The sequence below is a fragment of the Nerophis lumbriciformis genome, linkage group LG29, assembly GCF_033978685.3.
Source record: "Nerophis lumbriciformis linkage group LG29, RoL_Nlum_v2.1, whole genome shotgun sequence".
Lineage (NCBI taxonomy): Eukaryota > Metazoa > Chordata > Actinopteri > Syngnathiformes > Syngnathidae > Nerophis > Nerophis lumbriciformis.
In genome coordinates, this window is record NC_084576.2 from 30,570,143 (window position 1) to 30,597,500 (window position 27,358).

At 36.9% G+C, this 27,358-nt stretch overlaps 1 protein-coding gene across 1 annotated transcript in view; it reads left to right on the forward strand.

The window, feature by feature from the left end:
• LOC133572365 (uncharacterized) overlaps window positions 1-27,358 on the forward strand; it is a 69,686-nt gene that overhangs the window by 11,729 nt on the left and 30,599 nt on the right. The window contains exons 2-3 of the mRNA XM_061925301.1: window positions 4,789-4,930; window positions 26,978-27,325. Coding sequence (XP_061781285.1) covers window positions 27,112-27,325 — 214 coding nt within the window. The 5' untranslated portion in view covers window positions 4,789-4,930; window positions 26,978-27,111. The remainder of the gene's footprint in view (window positions 1-4,788; window positions 4,931-26,977; window positions 27,326-27,358) is intronic.

The following is a 27,358-nucleotide window of genomic DNA, read 5'->3' on the forward strand; positions in this document are numbered from 1 at the left end:
AAAATACTTGCAAGTAAAAAAACGATTCCTAGGGCTAAAAAACGGGTTTTTTTGCACGTAGAAAAAATATTTGCAAGTAAAAAAACGATTTCTAAGGCTCAAAAAAAATTTTTGCACGTAGAAAAAATATTTGCAATTAAAAAAACGATTCCTAAGGCTAAAAATATTTTTTTGCAAGTAGAAAAAATATTTGCAATAAAAAAAACGATTCCTAGGGCTAAAAACATTTTTTTTGTACGTAGAAAAAATATTTGCAAGTAAAAAAAAAAAAAGATTCCTAGGACTAAAAACATTTTTTTGCAAGTATAAAAAATATTTGCAAGTAAAAAAACAAAAAACGATTCCTAGGGCTAAAAACATTTTTTTGCAAGTAAAAAAAACGATTCATAAGACCAAAAACATTTTTTGCAAGTAGAAAAAATATTTGCAAGTAAAAAAAAAAGGATTCCTAGGGCTAAAAACATTTTTTGCAAGTAAAAAAAATACTTGCAAGTAAAAAAACGATTCCTAGGGCTAAAAAACGGGTTTTTTTGCACGTAGAAAAAATATTTACAAGTTAAAAAAACGATTCCTAAGGCTAAAAAACGTTTTTTTGGCATGTAGAAAAAATATTTGCAAGTTAAAAAAACGATTCCTAAGGCTGAAAACATTTTTTGCAAGTAGAAAAAATATTTGCAATTAAAAAAAAAACGATTAGTAGGGCTAAAAACATTTTATTGCAAGTAAAAGAAAATATTTGCAAGTAAGAAAAACGATTCCTAGGGCTAAAAACATTTTTTGTAAGTAGAAAAAATATTTGCAAGTAAAATAAAAAAAGATTCCTAGGACTAAAAACATTTTTTTGCGAGTATAAAAAATATTTGCAAGTAAAAAAACAAAAAACGATTCCTCGGGCTAAAAACATTTTTTTTGCAAGTAAAAACAATATTTGCAAGTAAAAAAGACGATTCCTAAGGCTAAAAACATGTTTTGCAAGTAGAAAAAATATTTGCAAGTAAAAAAAAAAAACGATTCCTAGGGCTAAAAATATTTTTTGCAAGTAGAAAAAGTATTTGCAAGTAAAAAAAAAAAATTCCTAGGGCTAAAAACATTTTTTGCAAGTAAAAAAATATTTGCAAGTAAAAAAACGATTCCTAAGGCTGAAAACATTTTTTTGCACGTAAAAAAAATATTTGCAAGTTAAAAAAACGATTCCTAAGGTTAAAAAACGTTTTTTTTTGCACGTAGAAAAAATGTTTGCAAGTTAAAAAAACCGATTCCTAAGGCTGAAAACATTTTTCTTGCACGTAGAAAAAATATTTGCAAGTTAAAAAAACGATTCCTAAGGCTGAAAACATTTTTTGCAAGTAGAAAAAATATTTGCAAGTTAAAAAAAAACAATTAGTAGGGCTAAAAACATTTTATTGCAAGTAAAAGAAAATATTTGCAAGTAAGAAAAACGATTCTTAGGGCTAAAAACATTTTTTGTAAGTAGAAAAAATATTTGCAAGTAAAAAAAAAAAAGATTCCTAGGACTAAAAACATTTTTTTGCAAAGATAAAAAATATTTGCAAGTAAAAAAACAAAAAACGATTTCTAGGGCTAAAAACATTTTTTTGCAAGTAAAAAAAAATATTTGCAAGAAAAAAAACGATTCCTAAGGCTCAATACATTTTTTGCAAGTAGAAACAATATTTGCAAGTAAAAAAAAAAAAAGATTCCTAGGGCTAAAAACATTTTTTGCAAGTAGAAAAAGTATTTGCAAGTAAAAAAAAAAAATTCCTAGGGCTAAAAACATTTTTTTTGCAAGTAAAAAAATATTTGCAAGTAAAAAAACGATTCCTAAGGCTCAAAACATTTTTTTGCACGTAGAAAAAATATTTGCAAGTAAAAAAATTGATTCCTAGGGCTAAAAAAATTTTGTGCACGTAGAAAAAATATTTGCAAGTAAAAAAAAAAAGATTCCTAGGGCTAAAAACATTTTTTGAAAGTAGAAAAATTATTTGCAAGTAAAAAAAAGATTCCTAGGGCTAAAAACATTTTTTGCAAGTAGAAAAAGTATTTGCAAGTAAAAAAAAAAAGATTCCTAGGGCTAAAAACATTTTTTTGCAAGTAAAAAATATTTGCAAGTAAAAAAACGATTCCTAAGGCTCAAAACATTTTTTTGCACGTAGAAAAAATATTTGCAAGTAAAAAAAACGATTCCTAGGGCTAAAAAATTTTTGTGCACGTAGAAAAAATATTTGCAATTAAAAAAACGATTCCTAAGGCTAAAAACATTTTTTTGCAAGTAAAAAAAAAATATTTGCAAGTAAAAAAAAACGATTCCTAAGGCTAAAAACATTTTTTGCAAGTAGAAAACATATTTGCAAGTAAAAAAAAAAAAGATTCCTAAGGCTAAAAATATTTTTTTGCAAGTAAATAAAAATATTTTCAAGTAAAAAAAAACGATTCCTAAGGCTAAAAACATTTTTTTGCACGTGGAAAAAACAGTTTTTTCATTCCAGAAAATTGTTTTTATGCTTGCGAATTGTTTCTTTTTTTGCACGTAGAAAAAATATTTGCAAGTACAAAAACGATTCCTAAGGCTAAAAAAACGTTTTTTTTGCACGTAGAAAAAATATTTGCAAGTTAAAAAAAAAAGATTCTTAAGGCTGAAAACATTTTTCTTGCACGTAGAAAAAATATTTGCAAGTTAAAAAAACGATTCCTAAGGCTGAAAACATTTTTTGAAAGTAGAAAAATTATTTGCAAGTAAAAAAAAGATTCCTAGGGCTAAAAACATTTTTTGCAAGTAGAAAAAGTATTTGCAAGTAAAAAAAAAAAGATTCCTAGGGCTAAAAACATTTTTTTGCAAGTAAAAAATATTTGCAAGTAAAAAAACGATTCCTAAGGCTCAAAACATTTTTTTGCACGTAGAAAAAATATTTGCAAGTAAAAAAAACGATTCCTAGGGCTAAAAATTTTTTGTGCACGTAGAAAAAATATTTGCAATTAAAAAAACGATTCCTAAGGCTAAAAACTTTTTTTTGCAAGTAAAAAAAAAATTGCAAGTTAAAAAAAACCATTCCTAAGGCTAAAAACATTTTTTGCAAGTAGAAAACATATTTGCAAGTAAAAAAAAAAAAGATTCCTAAGGCTAAAAACATTTTTTTGCAAGTAAATAAAAATATTTTCAAGTAAAAAAAAACGATTCCTAAGGCTAAAAACATTTTTTTGCACGTGGAAAAAACAGTTTTTTCATTCCAGAAAATTGTTTTTATGCTTGCGAATTGTTTCTTTTTTTGCACGTAGAAAAAATATTTGCAAGTACAAAAACGATTCCTAAGGCTAAAAAAACGTTTTTTTTGCACGTAGAAAAAATATTTGCAAGTTAAAAAAAAAAGATTCTTAAGGCTGAAAACATTTTTCTTGCACGTAGAAAAAATATTTGCAAGTTAAAAAAACGATTCCTAAGGCTGAAAACATTTTTTGCAAGTAGAAAAAATATTTGCAAGTTAAAAAAAAACGATTAGTAGGGCTAAAAACATTTTATTACAAGTAAAAGAAAATATTTGCAAGTAAGAAAAACGATTCCTAGGGCTAAAAACATTTTTTGTAAGTAGAAAAAATATTTGCAAGTAAAAAAAAAAAAGATTCCTAAGGCTAAAAACATTTTTTTGCAAGTAAATAAAAATATTTTCAAGTAAAAAAAAAAACGATTCCTAAGGCTAAAAATTTTGTTGCACGTAGAAAAAACAATTTTTTCATTCCAGAAAATTGTTTTTATGCTTGCGAATTGTTTCTTTTTTTGCAGAAAAATTATTTAGTTTTTACTTTGAATCATTTTTTTATATAAAAAAAATGTTTTACTTACGAATCATTTTTTTTTTATTTGCAGAAAATTGTTTCCACCCTTGCAAATAATTTTTTTTGCTTGCAGAAAATTGTGTTTTTACTTGTGAATACTTTTTTTAATTGCAGAAAATGTATTTTATACTTGCAAATTGTTTCTTTATTTGCAAAAAATAGTTGTTTATATATATATATATGTATATATATATATATATATATACATACATATACAATGTTCTTGCAGAAAATTGTGTTTTTACTTACAAATTGTTTTTAATGACTTTTTTTTTAAATTTGCAATGTTTTTTTTTGTTTGCAGAAAATTGTTTTTATACTTGTGAATCGCTTTTTTAAAAATATTTCCAGGAAATTGTGTTTACACTCTCACATCGTTTTTTTTAATGACATTTTTTTTTTTTTTTAAATAATAAAATAAGGTTATTTTAATTAAAAAAAATGTTTTTTTAACTAAAATAAAAACGTTTTTTAAATTAAAAAAATATGTTTTTTAAATAAAAATAAAACGTTTTTTAACTGGTGAATCATTGGGCGTGAGTAAATAAATTTGTGTGTGCTTGTGGTGTTTTGGCAGTAATTTCACTCCACAGTGATGGCTTGCAACAATGTTATTATTATATCATTACACAAATAGTGCAATAAGTAATTGCACTATTTGCAAGTAAACACTGGCTATTTCATAGAATTCATGTATTCATCGTATTAAACCTTGCCCTGAGGCCGACCAGGCCACAGGAGCAGGACTGTGCTGGTAATTACATGACGGAGGGGGTGCAGTAGTGAGAGATAGCGATGAGAAGATGCTGCACTCCCTAATTTCCACAGGTGTGCCCAGTGAGAGGTGCTTTCATCAGTCTCTCTGCAGGCTGAGCTCCATGACCTCTCAAATAAACACCACCATGTGCATTAATATGTCTTAATAAAGTGACGACTCCGTGCAATCTGACCCCATGTCAGGTCCAGTGTCAATGCTTGGCGACCCGGTTATCAGCGTCTTGCTCGTGCTCCGCCGATTCTGTGCATGCACGCCGCATGAGCGCCATGGTGTCCAGTGTCATGTGACACGCTCCAAGCTGGCTGCTGCCAAGGAAGCATCCAGGTGGGTCTGACCTCAGGTGAACCCAATACAGGATGAGGTGAGGTATAGCTATGCTAATAAAATCATTAATTTGTTAAAATGACATCATTATATATATATATATTTTACTATTTATATTACTATTATTGTCCAATTTCGTTGTTCTTTGAACCTGTTCACTGTAATAATGACAATAAAACTCTATTCTATTCTATTGTGTGGGAATGTATTTAAATAGACAACAAATTATACCAAAAACTGTAATAACAGAATCATTTTAAATTAAATTTTTTAATAATTTGTAGGTGTTTAAATAAAATATAAACCATAATAAATAATTAACAATAAACCTTTTTTTTTTTTTTTTTTTTTTTAACTAATTAGCTAAAATAAAAAACAAAATATTAGGGCTGTCAAACATTCACTCATGTTGCAGATTGACATTTTGATGATAAAATTGCATTTGTGTCGAAATGTTTTTTTTATTTTTTTAGGTTGATTAAAATTATGTAAGCAAATAATTTATTGACATGAATCCCAATTCAATTTTTTTTAATTTGACAGCACAAAAAAAAATATATTTGTATGTAATAAAAATATTAATGAATAACACTAATACTATTAAATTCAATTTAATATATTAATTGAATCGAAACTAATGCGAAAATAAAAGTGTAATAACAATTGTAAAAAAAATGAATTAAAAAAAAGTCAGGCATTTTAATAAATATGAAATTATTTTTAAATAAATTGTAGTAATAAATACAATTTAGATTTAATGAATTAAAATTAAATGCATTTACAACAAAATAATAATAGTTAGGTATATATATACAGGTAAAAGCCAGTAAATTAGAATATTTTGAAAAACTTGATTTATTTCAGTAATTGCATTCAAAAGGTGTAACTTGTACATTATATTTATTCATTGCACACAGACTGATGCATTCAAATGTTTATTTCATTTAATTTTGATGATTTGAAGTGGCAACAAATGAAAATCCAAAATTCCGTGTGTCACAAAATTAGAATATTGTATAAGGGTTAAATTTTGAAGACACCTGGTGCCACAAACTAATCAGCTAATTAACTCAAAACACCTGCAAAGGGCTTTAAATGGTCTCTCAGTCCAGTTCTGAAGCCTACACAAACATGGGGAAGACTTCAGATTTGACAGCTGTCCAAAAGGCAACCATCGACACATTGCACAAGGAGGGAAAGACACAAAAGGTTATTGCTGAAGAGGCTGGCTGTTCTCAGAGCTCTGTGTCCAAACACATTAATGGAGAGGCAAAGGGAAGGAAAAACTGTGGTCAGAAAAAGTGTACAAGCAATAGGGATCACCGCGCCCTGGTCAAGATTGTGAAAAAAAAACCATTCAAAAATGTGGGGGAGATTCAGAAGGAGTGGACAGCTGCTGGAGTCAGTGCTTCAAGATCCACCACCAAGAGACGCTTGAAAGACATGGGTTTCAACTGCCGCATACCTCGTGTCAAGCCACTGTTGACCAAGAAACAGCGCGCAAAGCGTCTCACCTGGGCTAAGGAAAAAAAGAGCTGGACTGCTGCTGAGTGGTCCAAAGTCATGTTTTCTGACGAAAGCAAATTTTGCATTTCCTTTGGAAATCGAGGTCCCAGAGTCTGGAGGAAGACAGGAGAGGCACAGGATCCACGTTGCCTGAAGTCTAGTGTAAAGTTTCCACCATCAGTGATGGTTTGGGGTGCCATGTCATCTGCTGGTGTCGGTCCACTCTGTTTCCTGAGATCCAGGGTCAACGCAGCCGTCTACCAGCAAGTTTTAGAGCACTTCATGCTTCCTGCTGCTGACCTGCTCTATGGAGATGGAGATTTCAAGTTCCAACAGGACTTGGCGCCTGCACACAGCGCAAAATCTACCCGTGCCTGGTTTACGGACCATGGTATTTCTGTTCTAAATTGGCCCGCCAACTCCCCTGACCTTAGCCCCATAGAAAATCTGTGGGGTATTGTGAAAAGGAAGATGCAGAATGCCAGACCCAAAAACGCAGAAGAGTTGAAGGCCACTATCAGAGCAACCTGGGCTCTCATAACACCTGAGCAGTGCCAGAAACTCATCGACTCCATGCCACGCCGCATTAACGCAGTAATTGAGGCAAAAGGAGCTCCAACCAAGTATTGAGTATTGTACATGCTCATATTTTTCATTTTCATACTTTTCAGTTGGCCAACATTTCTAAAAATCCCTTTTTTGTATTAGCCTTACACAATATTCTAATTTTGTGACACACGGAATTTTGGATTTTCATTTGTTGCCACTTCAAATCATCAAAATTAAATGAAATAAACATTTGAATGCATCAGTCTGTGTGCAATGAATAAATATAATGTACAAGTTACACCTTTTGAATGCAATTACTGAAATAAATCAAGTTTTTCAAAATATTCTAATTTACTGGCTTTTACCTGTATATACATATATTGTAGTCTGCCACATTATTTGAAGTGACCCGCCACATTATTCATGTAGTCTGCCACAATATTTGAAGTGGTCCGCCACATTATTTATGTAGTCTGCCACATTATTTATGTAGTCTGCCACAATTTTTGAAGTGGCCCGCCACATTATTTATGTAGTCTGCCACATTATTTGAAGTAGTCCGCCACATTATTCATGTAGTCTGCCACAATATTTAAATTAACCCGCCACATTATTTATGTAGTCTGCCACTTTATTTGAAGTGGCCCGCCTCTTTATTTATGTAGTCTGCTGCATTATTTGAAGGAACCCGCCACATTCTTTATGTATTTTGCCACAATATTTGACGTAGCCCGCCACATTATTCATGTAGTCTGCCGCAATATTTGAAGTGACCCGCCACGTTATTAATGTAGTCTGCCACATTATTTAAAGTGGCCCGCTACATTATTCATGCAGTCTGCCACATTATTTGAAGTGGCCCGCTGCATTATTTATGTAGCCCGCCACATTATTTATATAGTCTGCCACATTATTTGAATTGGCCCACTACATTATTCATGTAGTCTGCCACATTATTTGAAGTGGCCCGCTACATTATTCATGTAGTCTGCCACATTATTTATAGTGGCCCGCTACGTTATTTTATGTTGTCTGCCACATTATTTAATGTGGCCCGCTACGTTATTCATGTAGTCTGCCACGTTATTTGAAGTGGCCCGCTACATTATTCATGTAGTCTGCCACATTATTTAATGTGGCCCGCTACGTTATTTTATGTAGTCTGCCACATTATTTGAATTGGCCCGCTACGTTATTCATGTAGTCTGCCACGTTATTTGAAGTGGCCCGCTACATTATTCATTTAGTCTGCCACATTATTTAATTTGGCCCGCTACGTTATTTTATGTTGTCTGCTACATTATTTGAATTGGCCCACTACATTATTCATGTAGTCTGCCACATTATTTGAAGTGGCCCACTACATTATTCATGAAGTCTGCCACATTATTTGAATTGGCCCACTACATTATTCATGAAGTCTGCCACATTATTTAGTGTGGCCCGCTACGTTATTTTATGTAGTCTGCCACTAGATTTGTATTGGCCCGCTACGTTATTCATGTAGTCTGCCACAATATTTGAAGTGACCCGCCACATTATTCATGTAGTCTGCCACATTATTTGAAGTGACCCGCCACATTATTCATGTAGTCTGCCACATTATTTAAAGAGGCCCGCCACGTTATTTTATGTAGTCTGCCACAATATTTAAATTGACCCGCCACATTATTCATGTAGTCTGCCACAATATTTAAAGTGGCCCGCTACATTATTCATGCAGCCCGTTACGTTATTTTAGGTAGTCTGCCACAATATTTAATTTGGCCCGCTACGTTATTTTATGTAGTCCGCCACATTATTTGTGTAGTCTGCCACAATATTTTAAATAGCCCGCCACATTATTCATGTAGTCTGCCACAATAATTGAAGTGGCCCGCCACATTATTTTATGAAATCCACCAGATTATTTAAAGTGGCCCGCTACGTTATTTTATGTAGTCTGCCACATTATTTGAAGTGAACCGCCACATTATTCATGTAGTCTGCCACGATATTAAAAGTAGCCCGCCACATTATTTGATGAAATCCACCACATTATTTGAAGTGGTCCGCCACATTATTCATGTAGTCTGCCACAATATTTAAATTGGCCTGCTACGTTATTTTATGTAGTCCGTCCACATTATTTGTGTAGTCTGCCACAATATTTTAAATAGCCCGCCACATTATTCATGTAGTCTGCTACGTTTTTTTATGTAGTCTGCCATATTATTTAATTTGGCCCGCTACATTATTCATGTAGTCTGTCCCATTATTTGAAATGGCCCGCCACATTATTCATGTAGTCTGTCCCATTATTTGAAATGGCCCGCCACATTATTCATGTAGTCTTCCATGATAATGGAATTGGCCCGCCACATTATTTGATGAAATCCACCAGATTATTTAAAGTGGCCCGCTACGTTATTTTATGTAGTCTGCCACGTTATTTGAAGTGGCCCGCCACATTATTCATGTAGTCTTCCACGATAATGGAATTGGCCTGCCACATTATTTGATGAAATCCACCAGATTATTTAAAATGGCCAGCTACGTTATTTTATGTAGTCTGCCACTTTATTCGATGTGGGCCGCCACATTATTCATGTAGTCCGCTACGTTATTTTATGTAGTCTGCCACATTATTTGAAGTGGCCCGCCACATTATTTGAAGTGGCCCGCCACATTATTCATGTAGTATGCCACGATATTAAAAGTAGCCCGCCACATTATTTGATGAAATCCACCACATTATTTGAAGTGGTCCGCCACATTATTCATGTAGTCTGCCACAATATTTAAATTGGCCTGCTACGTTATTTTATGTAGTCCGCCACATTATTCGTGTAGTCTGCCACAATATTTTAAATAGCCCGCCACATTATTCATGTAGTCTGCTACGTTTTTTTATGTAGTCTGCTATGTTATTTAATTTGGCCCGCTACATTATTCATGTAGTCTGTCCCATTATTTGATGTGGCCCGCCACATTATTCATGTAGTCTTCCACAATAATGGAATTGGCCCGCCACATTAATATATGAAATCCACCAGATTATTTAAAGTGGCCCGCTACGTTATTTTATGTGGTCTGCCACATTATTTGAAGTGGCCCGCCACATTATTTGAAGTGGCCCGCCACATTATTCATGTAGTCTTCCACGATAATGGAATTGGCCCGTCACATTATTTGATGAAATCCACCAGATTATTTAAAATGGCCCGCTACGTTATTTTATGTAGTCTGCCATTTATTTAATTTAGCCCGCTACATTATTCATGTAGTCTGCCACATTATTTGAAGTGGCCCGCCACATTATTCATGTAGTCTTCCACGATAATTGAATTGGCCCGCCACATTATTTGATGAAATCCACCAGATTATTTAAATTGGCCCGCTACGTTATTTTATGTAGTCTGCCACATTATTTGAAGCGGCCCGCCACATTATTCATGTAGTCTTCTACGGTAATTGAAGTGGCCCGCCAAATTTTTTTATGAAATCCCCCATATTATTTAAAGTGGCCCGCTACGTTATTTTATGTAGTCTGCCACAATATTAAAAGTAGCACGCCACATTATTTTATGAAATCCACCACATTATTTGAAGTGGTCCACCACATTATTCATGTAGTCTGCCACGATATTTAAATTGGCCCGCTACGTTATTTTATGTAGTCCGCCACATTATTTGTGTAGTCTGCCACAATATTTGAAATAGCCCGCCACATTATTCATGTAGTCTTCCACAATAATTGAATTGGCCCGCCACATTATTTTATGAAATCCACCAGATTATTTAAAGTGGCCCGCTACGTTATTTTATGTAGTCTGCCACATTATTTGAAATAGCCCGCCACATTATTCATGTAGTCTTCCACAATAATTGAAGTGACCCGCCACATTATTTTATGAAATCCCCCAGATTATTTTAAAGTGGCCCGCTACGTTATTTTATGTAGTCTGCCACGATATTAAAAGTAGCCCGCCACATTATTTTATGAAATCCACCACATTATTTGAAGTGGTCCGCCACATTATTCATGTAGTCTGCCACGATATTTAAATTGGCCTGCTACGTTATTTTATGTAGTCCGCCACATTATTTGTGTAGTCTGCCACAATATTTCAAATAGCCCGTCACATTATTCATGTAGTCTTCCACAATAATTGAAGTGGCCCGCCACATTATTTTATGAAATCCACCAGATTATTTAAAGTGGCCCGCTACGTTATTTTATTTAGTCTGCCACATTATTTGAAGTGGCCCGCCACATTATTCATGTAGTCTTCCACGATATTAAAAGTAGCCCGCCACATTATTTGATGAAATCCACCACATTATTTGAAGTGGTCCGCCACATTATTCATGTAGTCTGCCACTATATTTAAATTGGCCCGCTACGTTATTTTATGTTGTCTGCTACATTATTTGAATTGGCCCACTACATTATTCATGTAGTCTGCCACATTATTTGAAGTGGCCCACTACATTATTCATGAAGTCTGCCACATTATTTGAATTGGCCCACTACATTATTCATGAAGTCTGCCACATTATTTAGTGTGGCCCGCTACGTTATTTTATGTAGTCTGCCACTAGATTTGTATTGGCCCGCTACGTTATTCATGTAGTCTGCCACAATATTTGAAGTGACCCGCCACATTATTCATGTAGTCTGCCACATTATTTGAAGTGACCCGCCACATTATTCATGTAGTCTGCCACATTATTTAAAGAGGCCCGCCACGTTATTTTATGTAGTCTGCCACAATATTTAAATTGACCCGCCACATTATTCATGTAGTCTGCCACAATATTTAAAGTGGCCCGCTACATTATTCATGCAGCCCGTTACGTTATTTTAGGTAGTCTGCCACAATATTTAATTTGGCCCGCTACGTTATTTTATGTAGTCCGCCACATTATTTGTGTAGTCTGCCACAATATTTTAAATAGCCCGCCACATTATTCATGTAGTCTGCCACAATAATTGAAGTGGCCCGCCACATTATTTTATGAAATCCACCAGATTATTTAAAGTGGCCCGCTACGTTATTTTATGTAGTCTGCCACATTATTTGAAGTGAACCGCCACATTATTCATGTAGTCTGCCACGATATTAAAAGTAGCCCGCCACATTATTTGATGAAATCCACCACATTATTTGAAGTGGTCCGCCACATTATTCATGTAGTCTGCCACAATATTTAAATTGGCCTGCTACGTTATTTTATGTAGTCCGTCCACATTATTTGTGTAGTCTGCCACAATATTTTAAATAGCCCGCCACATTATTCATGTAGTCTGCTACGTTTTTTTATGTAGTCTGCCATATTATTTAATTTGGCCCGCTACATTATTCATGTAGTCTGTCCCATTATTTGAAATGGCCCGCTACATTATTCATGTAGTCTGTCCCATTATTTGAAATGGCCCGCCACATTATTCATGTAGTCTTCCATGATAATGGAATTGGCCCGCCACATTATTTGATGAAATCCACCAGATTATTTAAAGTGGCCCGCTACGTTATTTTATGTAGTCTGCCACGTTATTTGAAGTGGCCCGCCACATTATTCATGTAGTCTTCCACGATAATGGAATTGGCCTGCCACATTATTTGATGAAATCCACCAGATTATTTAAAATGGCCCGCTACGTTATTTTATGTAGTCTGCCACTTTATTCGATGTGGGCCGCAACATTATTCATGTAGTCCGCTACGTTATTTTATGTAGTCTGCCACATTATTTGAAGTGGCCCGCCACATTATTCATGTAGTATGCCACGATATTAAAAGTAGCCCGCCACATTATTTGATGAAATCCACCACATTATTTGAAGTGGTCCGCCACATTATTCATGTAGTCTGCCACAATATTTAAATTGGCCTGCTACGTTATTTTATGTAGTCCGCCACATTATTCGTGTAGTCTGCCACAATATTTTAAATAGCCCGCCACATTATTCATGTAGTCTGCTACGTTTTTTTATGTAGTCTGCTATGTTATTTAATTTGGCCCGCTACATTATTCATGTAGTCTGTCCCATTATTTGACGTGGCCCGCCACATTATTCATGTAGTCTTCCACAATAATGGAATTGGCCCGCCACATTAATATATGAAATCCACCAGATTATTTAAAGTGGCCCGCTACGTTATTTTATGTGGTCTGCCACATTATTTGAAGTGGCCCGCCACATTATTTGAAGTGGCCCGCCACATTATTCATGTAGTCTTCCACGATAATGGAATTGGCCCGTCACATTATTTGATGAAATCCACCAGATTATTTAAAATGGCCCGCTACGTTATTTTATGTAGTCTGCCATTTATTTAATTTAGCCCGCTAAATTATTCATGTAGTCTGCCACATTATTTGAAGTGGCCCGCCACATTATTCATGTAGTCTTCCACGATAATTGAATTGGCCCGCCACATTATTTGATGAAATCCACCAGATTATTTAAATTGGCCCGCTACGTTATTTTATGTAGTCTGCCACATTATTTGAAGCGGCCCGCCACATTATTCATGTAGTCTTCTACGGTAATTGAAGTGGCCCGCCAAATTTTTTTATGAAATCCCCCATATTATTTAAAGTGGCCCGCTACGTTATTTTATGTAGTCTGCCACAATATTAAAAGTAGCACGCCACATTATTTTATGAAATCCACCACATTATTTGAAGTGGTCCACCACATTATTCATGTAGTCTGCCACGATATTTAAATTGGCCCGCTACGTTATTTTATGTAGTCCGCCACATTATTTGTGTAGTCTGCCACAATATTTGAAATAGCCCGCCACATTATTCATGTAGTCTTCCACAATAATTGAATTGGCCCGCCACATTATTTTATGAAATCCACCAGATTATTTAAAGTGGCCCGCTACGTTATTTTATGTAGTCTGCCACATTATTTGAAATAGCCCGCCACATTATTCATGTAGTCTTCCACAATAATTGAAGTGACCCGCCACATTATTTTATGAAATCCCCCAGATTATTTTAAAGTGGCCCGCTACGTTATTTTATGTAGTCTGCCACGATATTAAAAGTAGCCCGCCACATTATTTTATGAAATCCACCACATTATTTGAAGTGGTCCGCCACATTATTCATGTAGTCTGCCACGATATTTAAATTGGCCTGCTACGTTATTTTATGTAGTCCGCCACATTATTTGTGTAGTCTGCCACAATATTTCAAATAGCCCGTCACATTATTCATGTAGTCTTCCACAATAATTGAAGTGGCCCGCCACATTATTTTATGAAATCCACCAGATTATTTAAAGTGGCCCGCTACGTTATTTTATTTAGTCTGCCACATTATTTGAAGTGGCCCGCCACATTATTCATGTAGTCTTCCACGATATTAAAAGTAGCCCGCCACATTATTTGATGAAATCCACCACATTATTTGAAGTGGTCCGCCACATTATTCATGTAGTCTGCCACTATATTTAAATTGGCCCGCTACGTTATTTTATGTAGTCCGCCACATTATTCGTGTAGTCTGCCACAATATTTTAAATAGCCCGCCACATTATTCATGTAGTCTGCCACATTATTTAAATTGGCCCGCTACGTTATTTTATGTAGTCTGCCACCTTATTTGAAGTGGGCCGCCACATTATTCATGTAGTCCGCTACGTTATTTTATGTAGTCTGCCATGTTATTTAATTTGGCCCGCTACATCATTCATGTAGTCTGCCACATTATTCATGTAGTCCGCTACGTTATTTTATGTAGTCTGCCATGTTATTTAAATTGGCCCGCTACATCATTCATGTAGTCTGCCACGTTATTTGAAATGGCCCGCCACATTATTCATGTAGTCTTCCACGATAATTCATTTGGCCCGCCACATTATTTGATGAAATCCACCACATTATTTGATGTGGCCCGCCACATTATTTTATGTAGTCTTCCACAGTAATTGAACTGGCCCGCCAAATTTTTTTATGAAATCCACCAGATTATTTGAAGTGGCCTGCTACGTTATTTTATGTAGTCCGCCACATTATTTGTGTAGTCTGCCACAATATTTGAAATAGCCTGCCACATTATTCATGTAGTCTTCCACAATAATTGAAGTGGCCCACCACATTTTTTTATGAAATCCACCAGATTATTTAAGGTGGCCCGCTACGTTATTTTATGTAGTCCGCCACATTATTTGTGTAGTCTGCCACAATATTTGAAATAGCCCGCTACATTATTCGTGTAGTCTTCCACAATAATTGAAGTGGCCCGCCACATTATTTTATGAAATCCACCAGATTATTTAAATTAGCCCCCTATGTTATTTTATATAGTCTGCCACTTTATTTGAAGTAGCCCGCCACATTATTCATGTAGTCTGCCACGATATTAAAAGTAGCCCGCCACATTATTTGATGAAATCCACCACATTATTTGAAGTGGTCCGCCACATTATTCATGTAGTCTGCCACAATATTTAAATTGGCCCTCTACGTTATTTTATGTAGTCCGCCACATTATTTGTGTAGTCTGCCACAATATTTAAACTGGCCCTCTACGTTATTTTATGTAGTCTGCCACATTATTCGTGTAGTCTGCCACAATATTTTAAATAGCCCGCCACATTATTCATGTAGTCTGCCACAATATTTAAAGTGGCCCGCTACGTTATTTTATGTAGTCTGCCACTTTATTTTAAGTGGACCGCCACATTATTCATGTAGTCCGCTACGTTATTTTATGTAGTTTGCCATGTTATTTAAATTGGCCCGCTACATTATTCATGTAGTCTGCCACATTATTTGAATTGGCCCGCCACATTATTGATGTAGTCTTCCACGATAATTGAATTGGCTCGCCACATTATTTTATGAAATCCACTAGATTATTTAAAGTGGCCCGCTACGTTATTTTATGTAGTCTGCCACGTAATTTGAAGTGGCCCGCCACATTATTCATGTAGTCTTCCACAATAATTGAAGTGGCCCGCCACATTATTTTATGAAATCCCCCAGATTATTTAAAGTGGCCCGCTACGTTATTTTATGTAGTCTGCCACATTATTTGAAGTGGACTGCCACATTATTCATGTAGTCTGCCACATTATTCATGTAGTCTGCCACGATATTAAAAGTAGCCCGCCACATTATTTGATGAAATCCACCACATTATTTGAAGTGGTCCACCACATTATTCATGTAGTCTGCCACGATATTTAAATTGGCCTGCTACGTTATTTTATGTAGTCCGCCACATTATTCGTGTAGTCTGCCACATTATTTAAATTGGCCCGCTACGTTATTTTATGTAGTCTGCCACGTTATTTGAAATGGGCCGTCACATTATTCATGTAGTCCGCTACGTTATTTTATGTAGTCTGCCATGTTATTTAAATTGGCCCGCTACATTATTCATGTAGTCTGCCACATTATTTGATGTGGCCCACCACATTATTCATGTAGTCTTCCACGATAATTGAATTGGCTCGCCACATTATTTTATGAAATCCACTAGATTATTTAAAGTGGCCCGCTACGTTATTTTATGTAGTCTGCCACATTATTTGAAGTGGCCCGCCACATTATTCATGTAGTCTTCCACAATAATTGAAGTGGCCCGCCACATTATTTTATGAAATCCCCCAGATTATTTAAAGTGGCCCGCTACGTTATTTTATGTAATCTGCCACATTATTTGAAGTGGACTGCCACATTATTCATGTAGTCTGCCACGATATTTAAATTGGCCCGCTACATTATTTTATGTAGTCCGCCACATTATTCGTGTAGTCTGCCACATTATTTAAATTGGCCCGCTACGTTATTTTATGTAGTCTGCCACGTTATTTGAAATGGGCCGTCACATTATTCATGTAGTCCGCTACGTTATTTTATGTAGTCTGCCATGTTATTTAAATTGGCCCGCTACATTATTCATGTAGTCTGCCACATTATTTGATGTGGCCCACCACATTATTCATGTAGTCTTCCACGATAATTGAATTGGCTCGCCACATTATTTTATGAAATCCACTAGATTATTTAAACTGGCCCGCTACGTTATTTTATGTAGTCTGCCACATTATTTGAAGTGGACTGCCACATTATTCATGTAGTCTGCCACGATATTAAAAGTAGCCCGCCACATTATTTGATGAAATCCACCACATTATTTGAAGTGGTCCGCCACATTATTCATGTAGTCTGCCACGATATTTAAATTGGCCCGCTACATTATTTTATGTAGTCCGCCACATTATTCGTGTAGTCTGCCACAATATTTTAAATAGCCCGCCACATTATTCATGTAGTCTGCCACAATATTTAAAGTGGCCCGCTACGTTATTTTATGTAGTCTGCCACTTTATTTGAAGTGGGCCGCAACATTATTCATGTAGTCCGCTACGTTTTTTTATGTAGTCTGCCATGTTATTTAAGTTGGCCCGCTACATTATTCATGTAGTCTGCCACATTATTTGAAGTGGCCCGCCACATTATTCATGTAGTCTTCCACGATAATTGAATTGGCCCGCCACATTATTTGATGAAATCCACCAGATTATTTAAAGTGGCCCGCTACGTTATTTTATGTAGTCTGCCACAATATATGAAGTGACCCGCCACATTATTCATGTAGTCTTCCACAATAATTGAAATGGCCCACCACATTTTTTTATGAAATCCACCAGATTATTTAAAGTGGCCCGCTACATTACTTTATGTACTCTGCCACATTATTTGTGTAGTCTGCCACAATATTTCAAATAGCCCGCCACGTTATTCATGTAGTCTTCCACAATAATTGAAGTGGCCCGCCACATTATTTTATGAAATCCCCCAGATTATTTAAAGTGGACCGCTACGTTATTTTATGTAGTCTGCCACATTATTTGAAGTGGCCCGCCACATTATTCATGTAGTCTGCCACGATATTAAAAGTAGCCCGCCACATTATTTGATGAAATCCACCACATTATTTGAAGTGGCCCGCCACATTATTCATGTAGTCTGCCACAATAATTGAAGTGGCCCTCCACATTATTTTATGAAATCCCCCAGATTATTTAAAGTGGACCGCTACGTTATTTTATGTAGTCTGCCACATTATTTAAAGTGGCCCGCCACATTATTCATGTAGTCTGCCACGATATTAAAAGTAGCCCGCCACATTATTTGATGAAATCCACCACATTATTTGAAGTGGTCCGCCACATTATTCATGTAGTCTGCCACAATATTTAAATTGGCCTGCTACGTTATTTTATGTAGTCCGCCACATTATTCGTGTAGTCTGCCACAATATTTTAAATAGCCCGCCACATTATTCATGTAGTCTGCCACATTATTTAAAGTGACCCGCTACGTTATTTTATGTAGTCTGCCACATTATTTGAAGTGGACCGCCACATTATTCATGTAGTCCGCTACGTTTTTTTATGTAGTCTGCCATGTTATTTAATCTGGCCCGCTACATTATTCATGTAGTCTGCCACAATAATTTAATTGGCCCACCACATATTTTATGAAATCCAACAGATTATTTAAATTGGCCCGCTACATTATTTTATGTAGTCTGCCACATTATTTGAAGTGGCCCGCCACATTATTCATGTAGTCTTCCACAATAATTGAAGTGGCCCGCCACATTTTTTTTAATGAAATCCACCAGATTATTTAATGTGGCCCGCTACATTATTTTATGTAGTCTGCCACATTATTTGTGTAGTCTGCCACAGTATTTAATTTGGCCCGCTACGTTATTTTATGTAGTCTGCCACATTATTTGATGTGGCCCGCCACATTATTCATGTAGTCTTCCACAATAATTAAAGTGGCCCGCCACATTATTTTGTGAAATCCACCAGATTATTTAATGTGGCCCGCTACGTTATTTTATGTAGTCAGCCACATTATTTGAAGTGGCCCGCCACATTATTCATGTAGTCCGCTACGTTATTTTATGTAGTCTGCCATATTAATAAAATTGGCCCGCTACATTATTTATGTAGTCTGCCACATTTTTTGAAGTGGCCCGCCACATTATTCATGTAGTCTTCCACAATAATTGAAGTGGCCCGCCACATTATTTTATGAAATCCACCAGATTATTTAAAGTGGCCCGCTACGTTATTTTATGTAGTCTGCCACATTATTTGAAGTGGCCCGCCACATTATTCATGTAGTCTTTCACAATAATTAAAGTGGCCCGCCACATTTTTTTATGAAATCCACCAGATTATTTAAAGTGGCCCGCTACGTTACTTTATGTACTCTGCCACATTATTTGTGTAGTCTGCCACAATATTTGAAATAGCCCGCCACATTATTCGTGTAGTCTTCCACAATAATTGAAGTGGCCCGCCACATTATTTTATGAAATCCACCAGATTATTTAAATTAGCCCCCTATGTTATTTTATATAGTCTGCCACTTTATTTGAAGTAGCCCGCCACATTATTCATGTAGTCTGCCACGATATTAAAAGTAGCCCGCCACATTATTTGATGAAATCCACCACATTATTTGAAGTGGTCCGCCACATTATTCATGTAGTCTGCCACAATATTTAAATTGGCCCTCTACGTTATTTTATGTAGTCCGCCACATTATTTGTGTAGTCTGCCACAATATTTAAACTGGCCCTCTACGTTATTTTATGTAGTCTGCCACATTATTCGTGTAGTCTGCCACAATATTTTAAATAGCCCGCCACATTATTCATGTAGTCTGCCACAATATTTAAAGTGGCCCGCTACGTTATTTTATGTAGTCTGCCACTTTATTTTAAGTGGACCGCCACATTATTCATGTAGTCCGCTACGTTATTTTATGTAGTTTGCCATGTTATTTAAATTGGCCCGCTACATTATTCATGTAGTCTGCCACATTATTTGAATTGGCCCGCCACATTATTGATGTAGTCTTCCACGATAATTGAATTGGCTCGCCACATTATTTTATGAAATCCACTAGATTATTTAAAGTGGCCCGCTACGTTATTTTATGTAGTCTGCCACGTAATTTGAAGTGGCCCGCCACATTATTCATGTAGTCTTCCACAATAATTGAAGTGGCCCGCCACATTATTTTATGAAATCCCCCAGATTATTTAAAGTGGCCCGCTACGTTATTTTATGTAGTCTGCCACATTATTTGAAGTGGACTGCCACATTATTCATGTAGTCTGCCACATTATTCATGTAGTCTGCCACATTATTCATGTAGTCTGCCACGATATTAAAAGTAGCCCGCCACATTATTTGATGAAATCCACCACATTATTTGAAGTGGTCCACCACATTATTCATGTAGTCTGCCACGATATTTAAATTGGCCTGCTACGTTATTTTATGTAGTCCGCCACATTATTCGTGTAGTCTGCCACATTATTTAAATTGGCCCGCTACGTTATTTTATGTAGTCTGCCACGTTATTTGAAATGGGCCGTCACATTATTCATGTAGTCCGCTACGTTATTTTATGTAGTCTGCCATGTTATTTAAATTGGCCCGCTACATTATTCATGTAGTCTGCCACATTATTTGATGTGGCCCACCACATTATTCATGTAGTCTTCCACGATAATTGAATTGGCTCGCCACATTATTTTATGAAATCCACTAGATTATTTAAAGTGGCCCGCTACGTTATTTTATGTAGTCTGCCACATTATTTGAAGTGGCCCGCCACATTATTCATGTAGTCTTCCACAATAATTGAAGTGGCCCGCCACATTATTTTATGAAATCCCCCAGATTATTTAAAGTGGCCCGCTACGTTATTTTATGTAGTCTGCCACATTATTTGAAGTGGACTGCCACATTATTCATGTAGTCTGCCACGATATTTAAATTGGCCCGCTACATTATTTTATGTAGTCCGCCACATTATTCGTGTAGTCTGCCACATTATTTAAATTGGCCCGCTACGTTATTTTATGTAGTCTGCCACGTTATTTGAAATGGGCCGTCACATTATTCATGTAGTCCGCTACGTTATTTTATGTAGTCTGCCATGTTATTTAAATTGGCCCGCTACATTATTCATGTAGTCTGCCACATTATTTGATGTGGCCCACCACATTATTCATGTAGTCTTCCACGATAATTGAATTGGCTCGCCACATTATTTTATGAAATCCACTAGATTATTTAAACTGGCCCGCTACGTTATTTTATGTAGTCTGCCACATTATTTGAAGTGGACTGCCACATTATTCATGTAGTCTGCCACGATATTAAAAGTAGCCCGCCACATTATTTGATGAAATCCACCACATTATTTGAAGTGGTCCGCCACATCATTCATGTAGTCTGCCACGATATTTAAATTGGCCCGCTACATTATTTTATGTAGTCCGCCACATTATTCGTGTAGTCTGCCACAATATTTTAAATAGCCCGCCACATTATTCATGTAGTCTGCCACAATATTTAAAGTGGCCCGCTACGTTATTTTATGTAGTCTGCCACTTTATTTGAAGTGGGCCGCGACATTATTCATGTAGTCCGCTACGTTTTTTTATGTAGTCTGCCATGTTATTTAAGTTGGCCCGCTACATTATTCATGTAGTCTGCCACATTATTTGAAGTGGCCCGCCACATTATTCATGTAGTCTTCCACGATAATTGAATTGGCCCGCCACATTATTTGATGAAATCCACCAGATTATTTAAAGTGGCCCGCTACGTTATTTTATGTAGTCTGCCACAATATATGAAGTGACCCGCCACATTATTCATGTAGTCTTCCACAATAATTGAAATGGCCCACCACATTTTTTTATGAAATCCACCAGATTATTTAAAGTGGCCCGCTACATTACTTTATGTACTCTGCCACATTATTTGTGTAGTCTGCCACAATATTTCAAATAGCCCGCCACGTTATTCATGTAGTCTTCCACAATAATTGAAGTGGACCTCCACATTATTTTATGAAATCCCCCAGATTATTTAAAGTGGACCGCTACGTTATTTTATGTAGTCTGCCACATTATTTGAAGTGGCCCGCCACATTATTCATGTAGTCTGCCACGATATTAAAAGTAGCCCGCCACATTATTTGATGAAATCCACCACATTATTTGAAGTGGCCCGCCACATTATTCATGTAGTCTGCCACAATATTTAAATTGGCCCGTTACGTTATTTTATGTAGTCTGCCACTTTATTTGAAGTGGCCCGCCACATTATTCATGTAGTCTGCCACGATATTAAAAGTAGCCCGCCACATTATTTGATGAAATCCACCACATTATTTGAAGTGGTCCGCAACATTATTCATGTAGTCTGCCACAATATTTAAATTGGCCCGTTACGTTATTTTATGTAGTCCGCCACATTATTCGTGTAGTCTGCCACAATATTTTAAATAGCCCGCCACATTATTCATGTAGTCTGCCACAATATTTTAAATAGCCCGCCACATTATTCATGTAGTCTGCTACGTTTTTTTATGTAGTCTGCTATGTTATTTAATTTGGCCCGCTACATTATTCATGTAGTCTGTCCCATTATTTGAAGTGGCCCGCCACATTATTCATGTAGTCTTCCACAATAATGGAATGGCCCGCCACATTATTCATGTAGTCTTCCACAATAATGGAATGGCCCGCCACATTATTTGATGAAATCCACCAGATTATTTAAAGTGGCCCGCTACGTTATTTTATGTGGTCTGCCACATTATTTGAAGTGGCCCGCCACATTATTTGAAGTGGCCCGCCACATTATTCATGTAGTCTTCCACGATAATGGAATTGGCCCGTCACATTATTTGATGAAATCCACCAGATTATTTAAAATGGCCCGCTACGTTATTTTATGTAGTCTGCCATTTATTTAATTTAGCCCGCTACATTATTCATGTAGTCTGCCACATTATTTGAAGTGGCCCGCCACATTATTCATGTAGTCTTCCACGATAATTGAATTGGCCCGCCACATTATTTGATGAAATCCACCAGATTATTTAAAGTGGCCCGCTACGTTATTTTATGTAGTCTGCCACATTATTTGAAGCGGCCCGCCACATTATTCATGTAGTCTTCTACGGTAATTGAAGTGGCCCGCCAAATTTTTTTATGAAATCCCCCATATTATTTAAACTGGCCCGCTACGTTATTTTATGTAGTCTGCCACGATATTAAAAGTAGCACGCCACATTATTTGATGAAATCCACCACATTATTTGAAGTGGTCCGCCACATTATTCATGTAGTCTGCCACGATATTTAAATTGGCCCGCTACGTTATTTTATGTAGTCCGCCACATAGTCTGCCACAATATTTGAAATAGCCCGCCACATTATTCATGTAGTCTTCCACAATAATTGAAGTGGCCCGCCACATTATTTTGTGAAATCCACCAGATTATTTAAAGTGGCCCGCTACGTTATTTTATGTAGTCTGCCACATTATTTGAAGTGGCCCGCCACATTATTCATGTAGTCTGCGACATTATTTGATGAAATCCACCACATTATTTGAAGTGGGCCGCGACATTATTCATGTAGTCCGCTACGTTATTTTATGTAGTTTGCCATGTTATTTAAATTGGCCCGCTACATTATTCATGTAGTCTGCCACATTATTTGTGTAGTCTTCCACGATAATGGAATTGGCCCGCCACATTATTTGATGAAATCCACCAGATTATTTAAAGTGGCCCGCTACGTTATTTTATGTAGTCTGCCACATGATTTAAAGTGGCCCGCCACATTATTCATGTAGTCTTCCACAATAATTGAAGTGGCCCGCGACATTTTTTTAATGAAATCCACCAGATTATTTAAATTGGCCCGCTACGTTATTTTATGTAGTCTGCCACATTATTTGAAGTGGCCCGCCACATTATTCATGTAGTCCGCCACGATATTAAAAGTAGCCCGCCACATTATTTGATGAAATCCACCACATTATTTGAAGTGGTCCGCCACATTATTCATGTAGTCTGCCACAATATTTAAATTGGCCTGCTACGTTATTTTATGTAGTCCGCTACATTATTCGTGTAGTCTGCCGCATTATTTAAATTGGCCCGCTACGTTATTCTATGTAGTCTACCACTTTATTTGAAATGGGCCGCCACATTATTCATGTAGTCCGCTACGTTATTTGAAGTGGCCCGCCACATTATTCATGTAGTCTTCCACAATAATTGAAGTGGCCCGCCACATTTTTTTAATGAAATCCACCAGATTATTTAAAGTGGCCCGCTACGTTATTTTATGTAGTCTGCCACATTATTTGAAGTGGCCCGCTACATTATTCATGTAGTCTTCCACGATAATTAAAGTGGCCCGCCACATTTTTTTATGAAATCCACCAGATTATTTAAAGTGACCCGCTACGTTACTTTATGTACTCCGCCACATTATTCGTGTAGTCTGCCACAATATTTGAAATAGCCCGCCACATTATTCATGTAGTCTTCCACAATAATTGAAGTGGCCCGCCACATTATTTTATGAAATCCGCCAGATTATTTAAAGTGGCCCGCTACGTTATTTTATATAGTTTGCCACATTATTTGAAGTGGCCCGCCACATTATTCATGTAGTCTGCCACGATATTAAAAGTAGCCCGCCACATTATTTGATGAAATCCACCACATGATTTGAAGTGGTCCGCCACATTATTCATGTAGTCTGCCACAATATTTAATTTGGCCCGCTACGTTATTTTATGTAGTCCGCCACATTATTTGTGTAGTCTGCCACAATATTTTAAATTGCCCGCCACATTATTCATGTAGTCTGCCACATTATTTAATGTGGCCCGCTACGTTATTTTATGTAGTCTGCCACTTTATTTGAAGTGGGCCACGACATTATTCATGTAGTCCGCTACGTTATTTGAAGTAGTCTGCCATGTTATTTAATCTGGCCCGCTACATTATTCATGTAGTCTGTCACATTATTTGAAGTGGCCCGCCACATTATTCATGTAGTCTTCCATGATAATTAAAGTGGCCCGTGACATTATTTTATGAAATCCACCAGATTATTTAAAGTGGCCCGCTACGTTATTTTATGTAGTCTGCCACATTATTTGAAGTGGACCGCCACATTATTCATGTAGTCTTCCAGAATAATTGAAGTTGCCCGCCACATTATTTTGTGAAATCCACCAGATTATTTAAAGTGGCCCGTTATGTTATTTTATGTAGTCTGCCACATTATTTGAAGTGGCCCGCCACATTATTCATGTAGTCCGCCACGATATTAAAAGTAGCCCGCCACATTATTTGATGAAATCCACCACATTATTTGAAGTGGTCCGCCACATTATTCATGTAGTCTGCCACAATATTTAAATTGGCCCGCTACGTTATTTTATGTAGTCCGCTACAATATTCGTGTAGTCTGCCACAATATTTTAAATAGCCCGCCACATTATTCATGTAGTCTGCCACATTATTTAATTTGGCCCGCTATGTTATTTTATCTAGTCTGCCACTTTATTTGAAATGGGCCGCCACATTATTCATGTAGTCCGCTACGTTATTTGAAGTGGCCCGCCACGTTATTCATGTAGTCTACCACGATATTTGAATTAGCCCGCCACATTATTTTATGAAATCCACCAGATTATTTAAAGTGGCCCGCTACGTTATTTTATGTAGTCCGCCACATTATTTGACGTGGCCCGCCACATTATTCATGTAGTCTTCCACAATAATTGAAGTGTCCCACCACATTATTTGATGAAATCCACCACATTATTTGAAGTGGCCCGCCACATTATTCATGTAGTCTTCCACGATAATTGAATTGGCCCACCACATTATTTTATGAAATCCACCAGATTATTTAAATTGGCCCGCTACATTATTTTATGTAGTCTGACACATTATTTGACCTGGCCCGCCACATTATTCATGTAGTCTGCCACGATATTAAAAGTAGCCCGCCACATTATTTGATGAAATCCACCACATTATTTGATGTGGCCCGCCACATTATTCATGTAGTCTTCCACAATAATTAAAGTGGCCCGCCACGTTATTTTATGAAATCCACCAGATTATTTGAAGTGGCCCGCCACATTATTCATGTAGTCTGCCACGATATTAAAAGTAGCCTGCCACATTATTTGATGAAATCCACCACATTATTTGATGTGGCCCGCCACCTTATTCATGTAGTCTTCCACAATAATTAAAGTGGCCCGCCACGTTATTTTATGAAATCCACCAGATTATTTGATGTGGCCTGCCACATTATTCATGTAGTCTGCCACGATATTAAAAGTAGCCCACCACATTATTTGATGTGGCCCGCCACATTATTCATGTAGTCTTCCACAATAATTAAAGTGGCCCGCCACGTTATTTTATGAAATCCACCAGATTATTTGAAGTGGCCCGCCACATTATTCATGTAGTCTGCCACGATATTAAAAGTAGCCTGCCACATTATTTGATGAAATCCACCACATTATTTGATGTGGCCCGCCACATTATTCATGTAGTCTTCCACAATAATTAAAGTGGCCCGCCACGTTATTTTATGAAATCCACCAGATTATTTGATGTGGCCTGCCACATTATTCATGTAGTCTGCCACGATATTAAAAGTAGCCCGCCACATTATTCATGTAGTCTTCCACAATAATTAAAGTGGCCCGCCACGTTATTTTATGAAATCCACCAGATTATTTGAAGTGGCCCGCCAAGTCATTTAGGTGGTGCGGCACATTAATCAATGTGGAAGACCACATCACTTTAGTGGTTTGGACAGATCATTCTAGAGTGGCTGGCCACATCTTTTTAAAAGTGGCCCTCCACTTTATTTTAAAATGGTCATTTTATGAATTAATGGCACATTTGTACAAAACATGTCTTGAAGCCTCGTCGGCTGAACCGCTGACTAACCGACCACGTGACGTCACCGAGGCGCTGTTGTCATGGCGACAGGAGTGATGCTGCAGACAGGGAAACACTGCATCCCTGTGGCCATACGCCGTTATTCAAGTGACACAGCCTTTTTTTTCTTCTTTTTTTTCCCCAGCGAAAGTAAAGCGGAACAGCACACAAGGGAGGAGATGTTTTAATAGGAAAGGCTTTTTATAGACTTACATTAGAGGAGTCTTATCAAGAACAAGGGGACGCGCTGTTTGCTCCACGGTCCTCTCCTCGCCGCCGATGGGCGAGCAGCTGATGCAGGGGGGGCAGCACCCTGCACGCAGCCCCCCGAGGCGCCTTCAAATAGACGGCGTGAGGAGGAGGAGGAGGAAGAGGAGTGTGGAGCTGCACGGAAGCGAGAGCATAGGCATGCCAGGCTCTGTCGCCATCATGGCCGTGCAGAAGAGCGCCACCCGGCCATCGCGGGCGCCACACGGGCAAGGAGACCAGAGAGGTGAGGGGGCTTTATTTCTTGTTTCTGCACGCA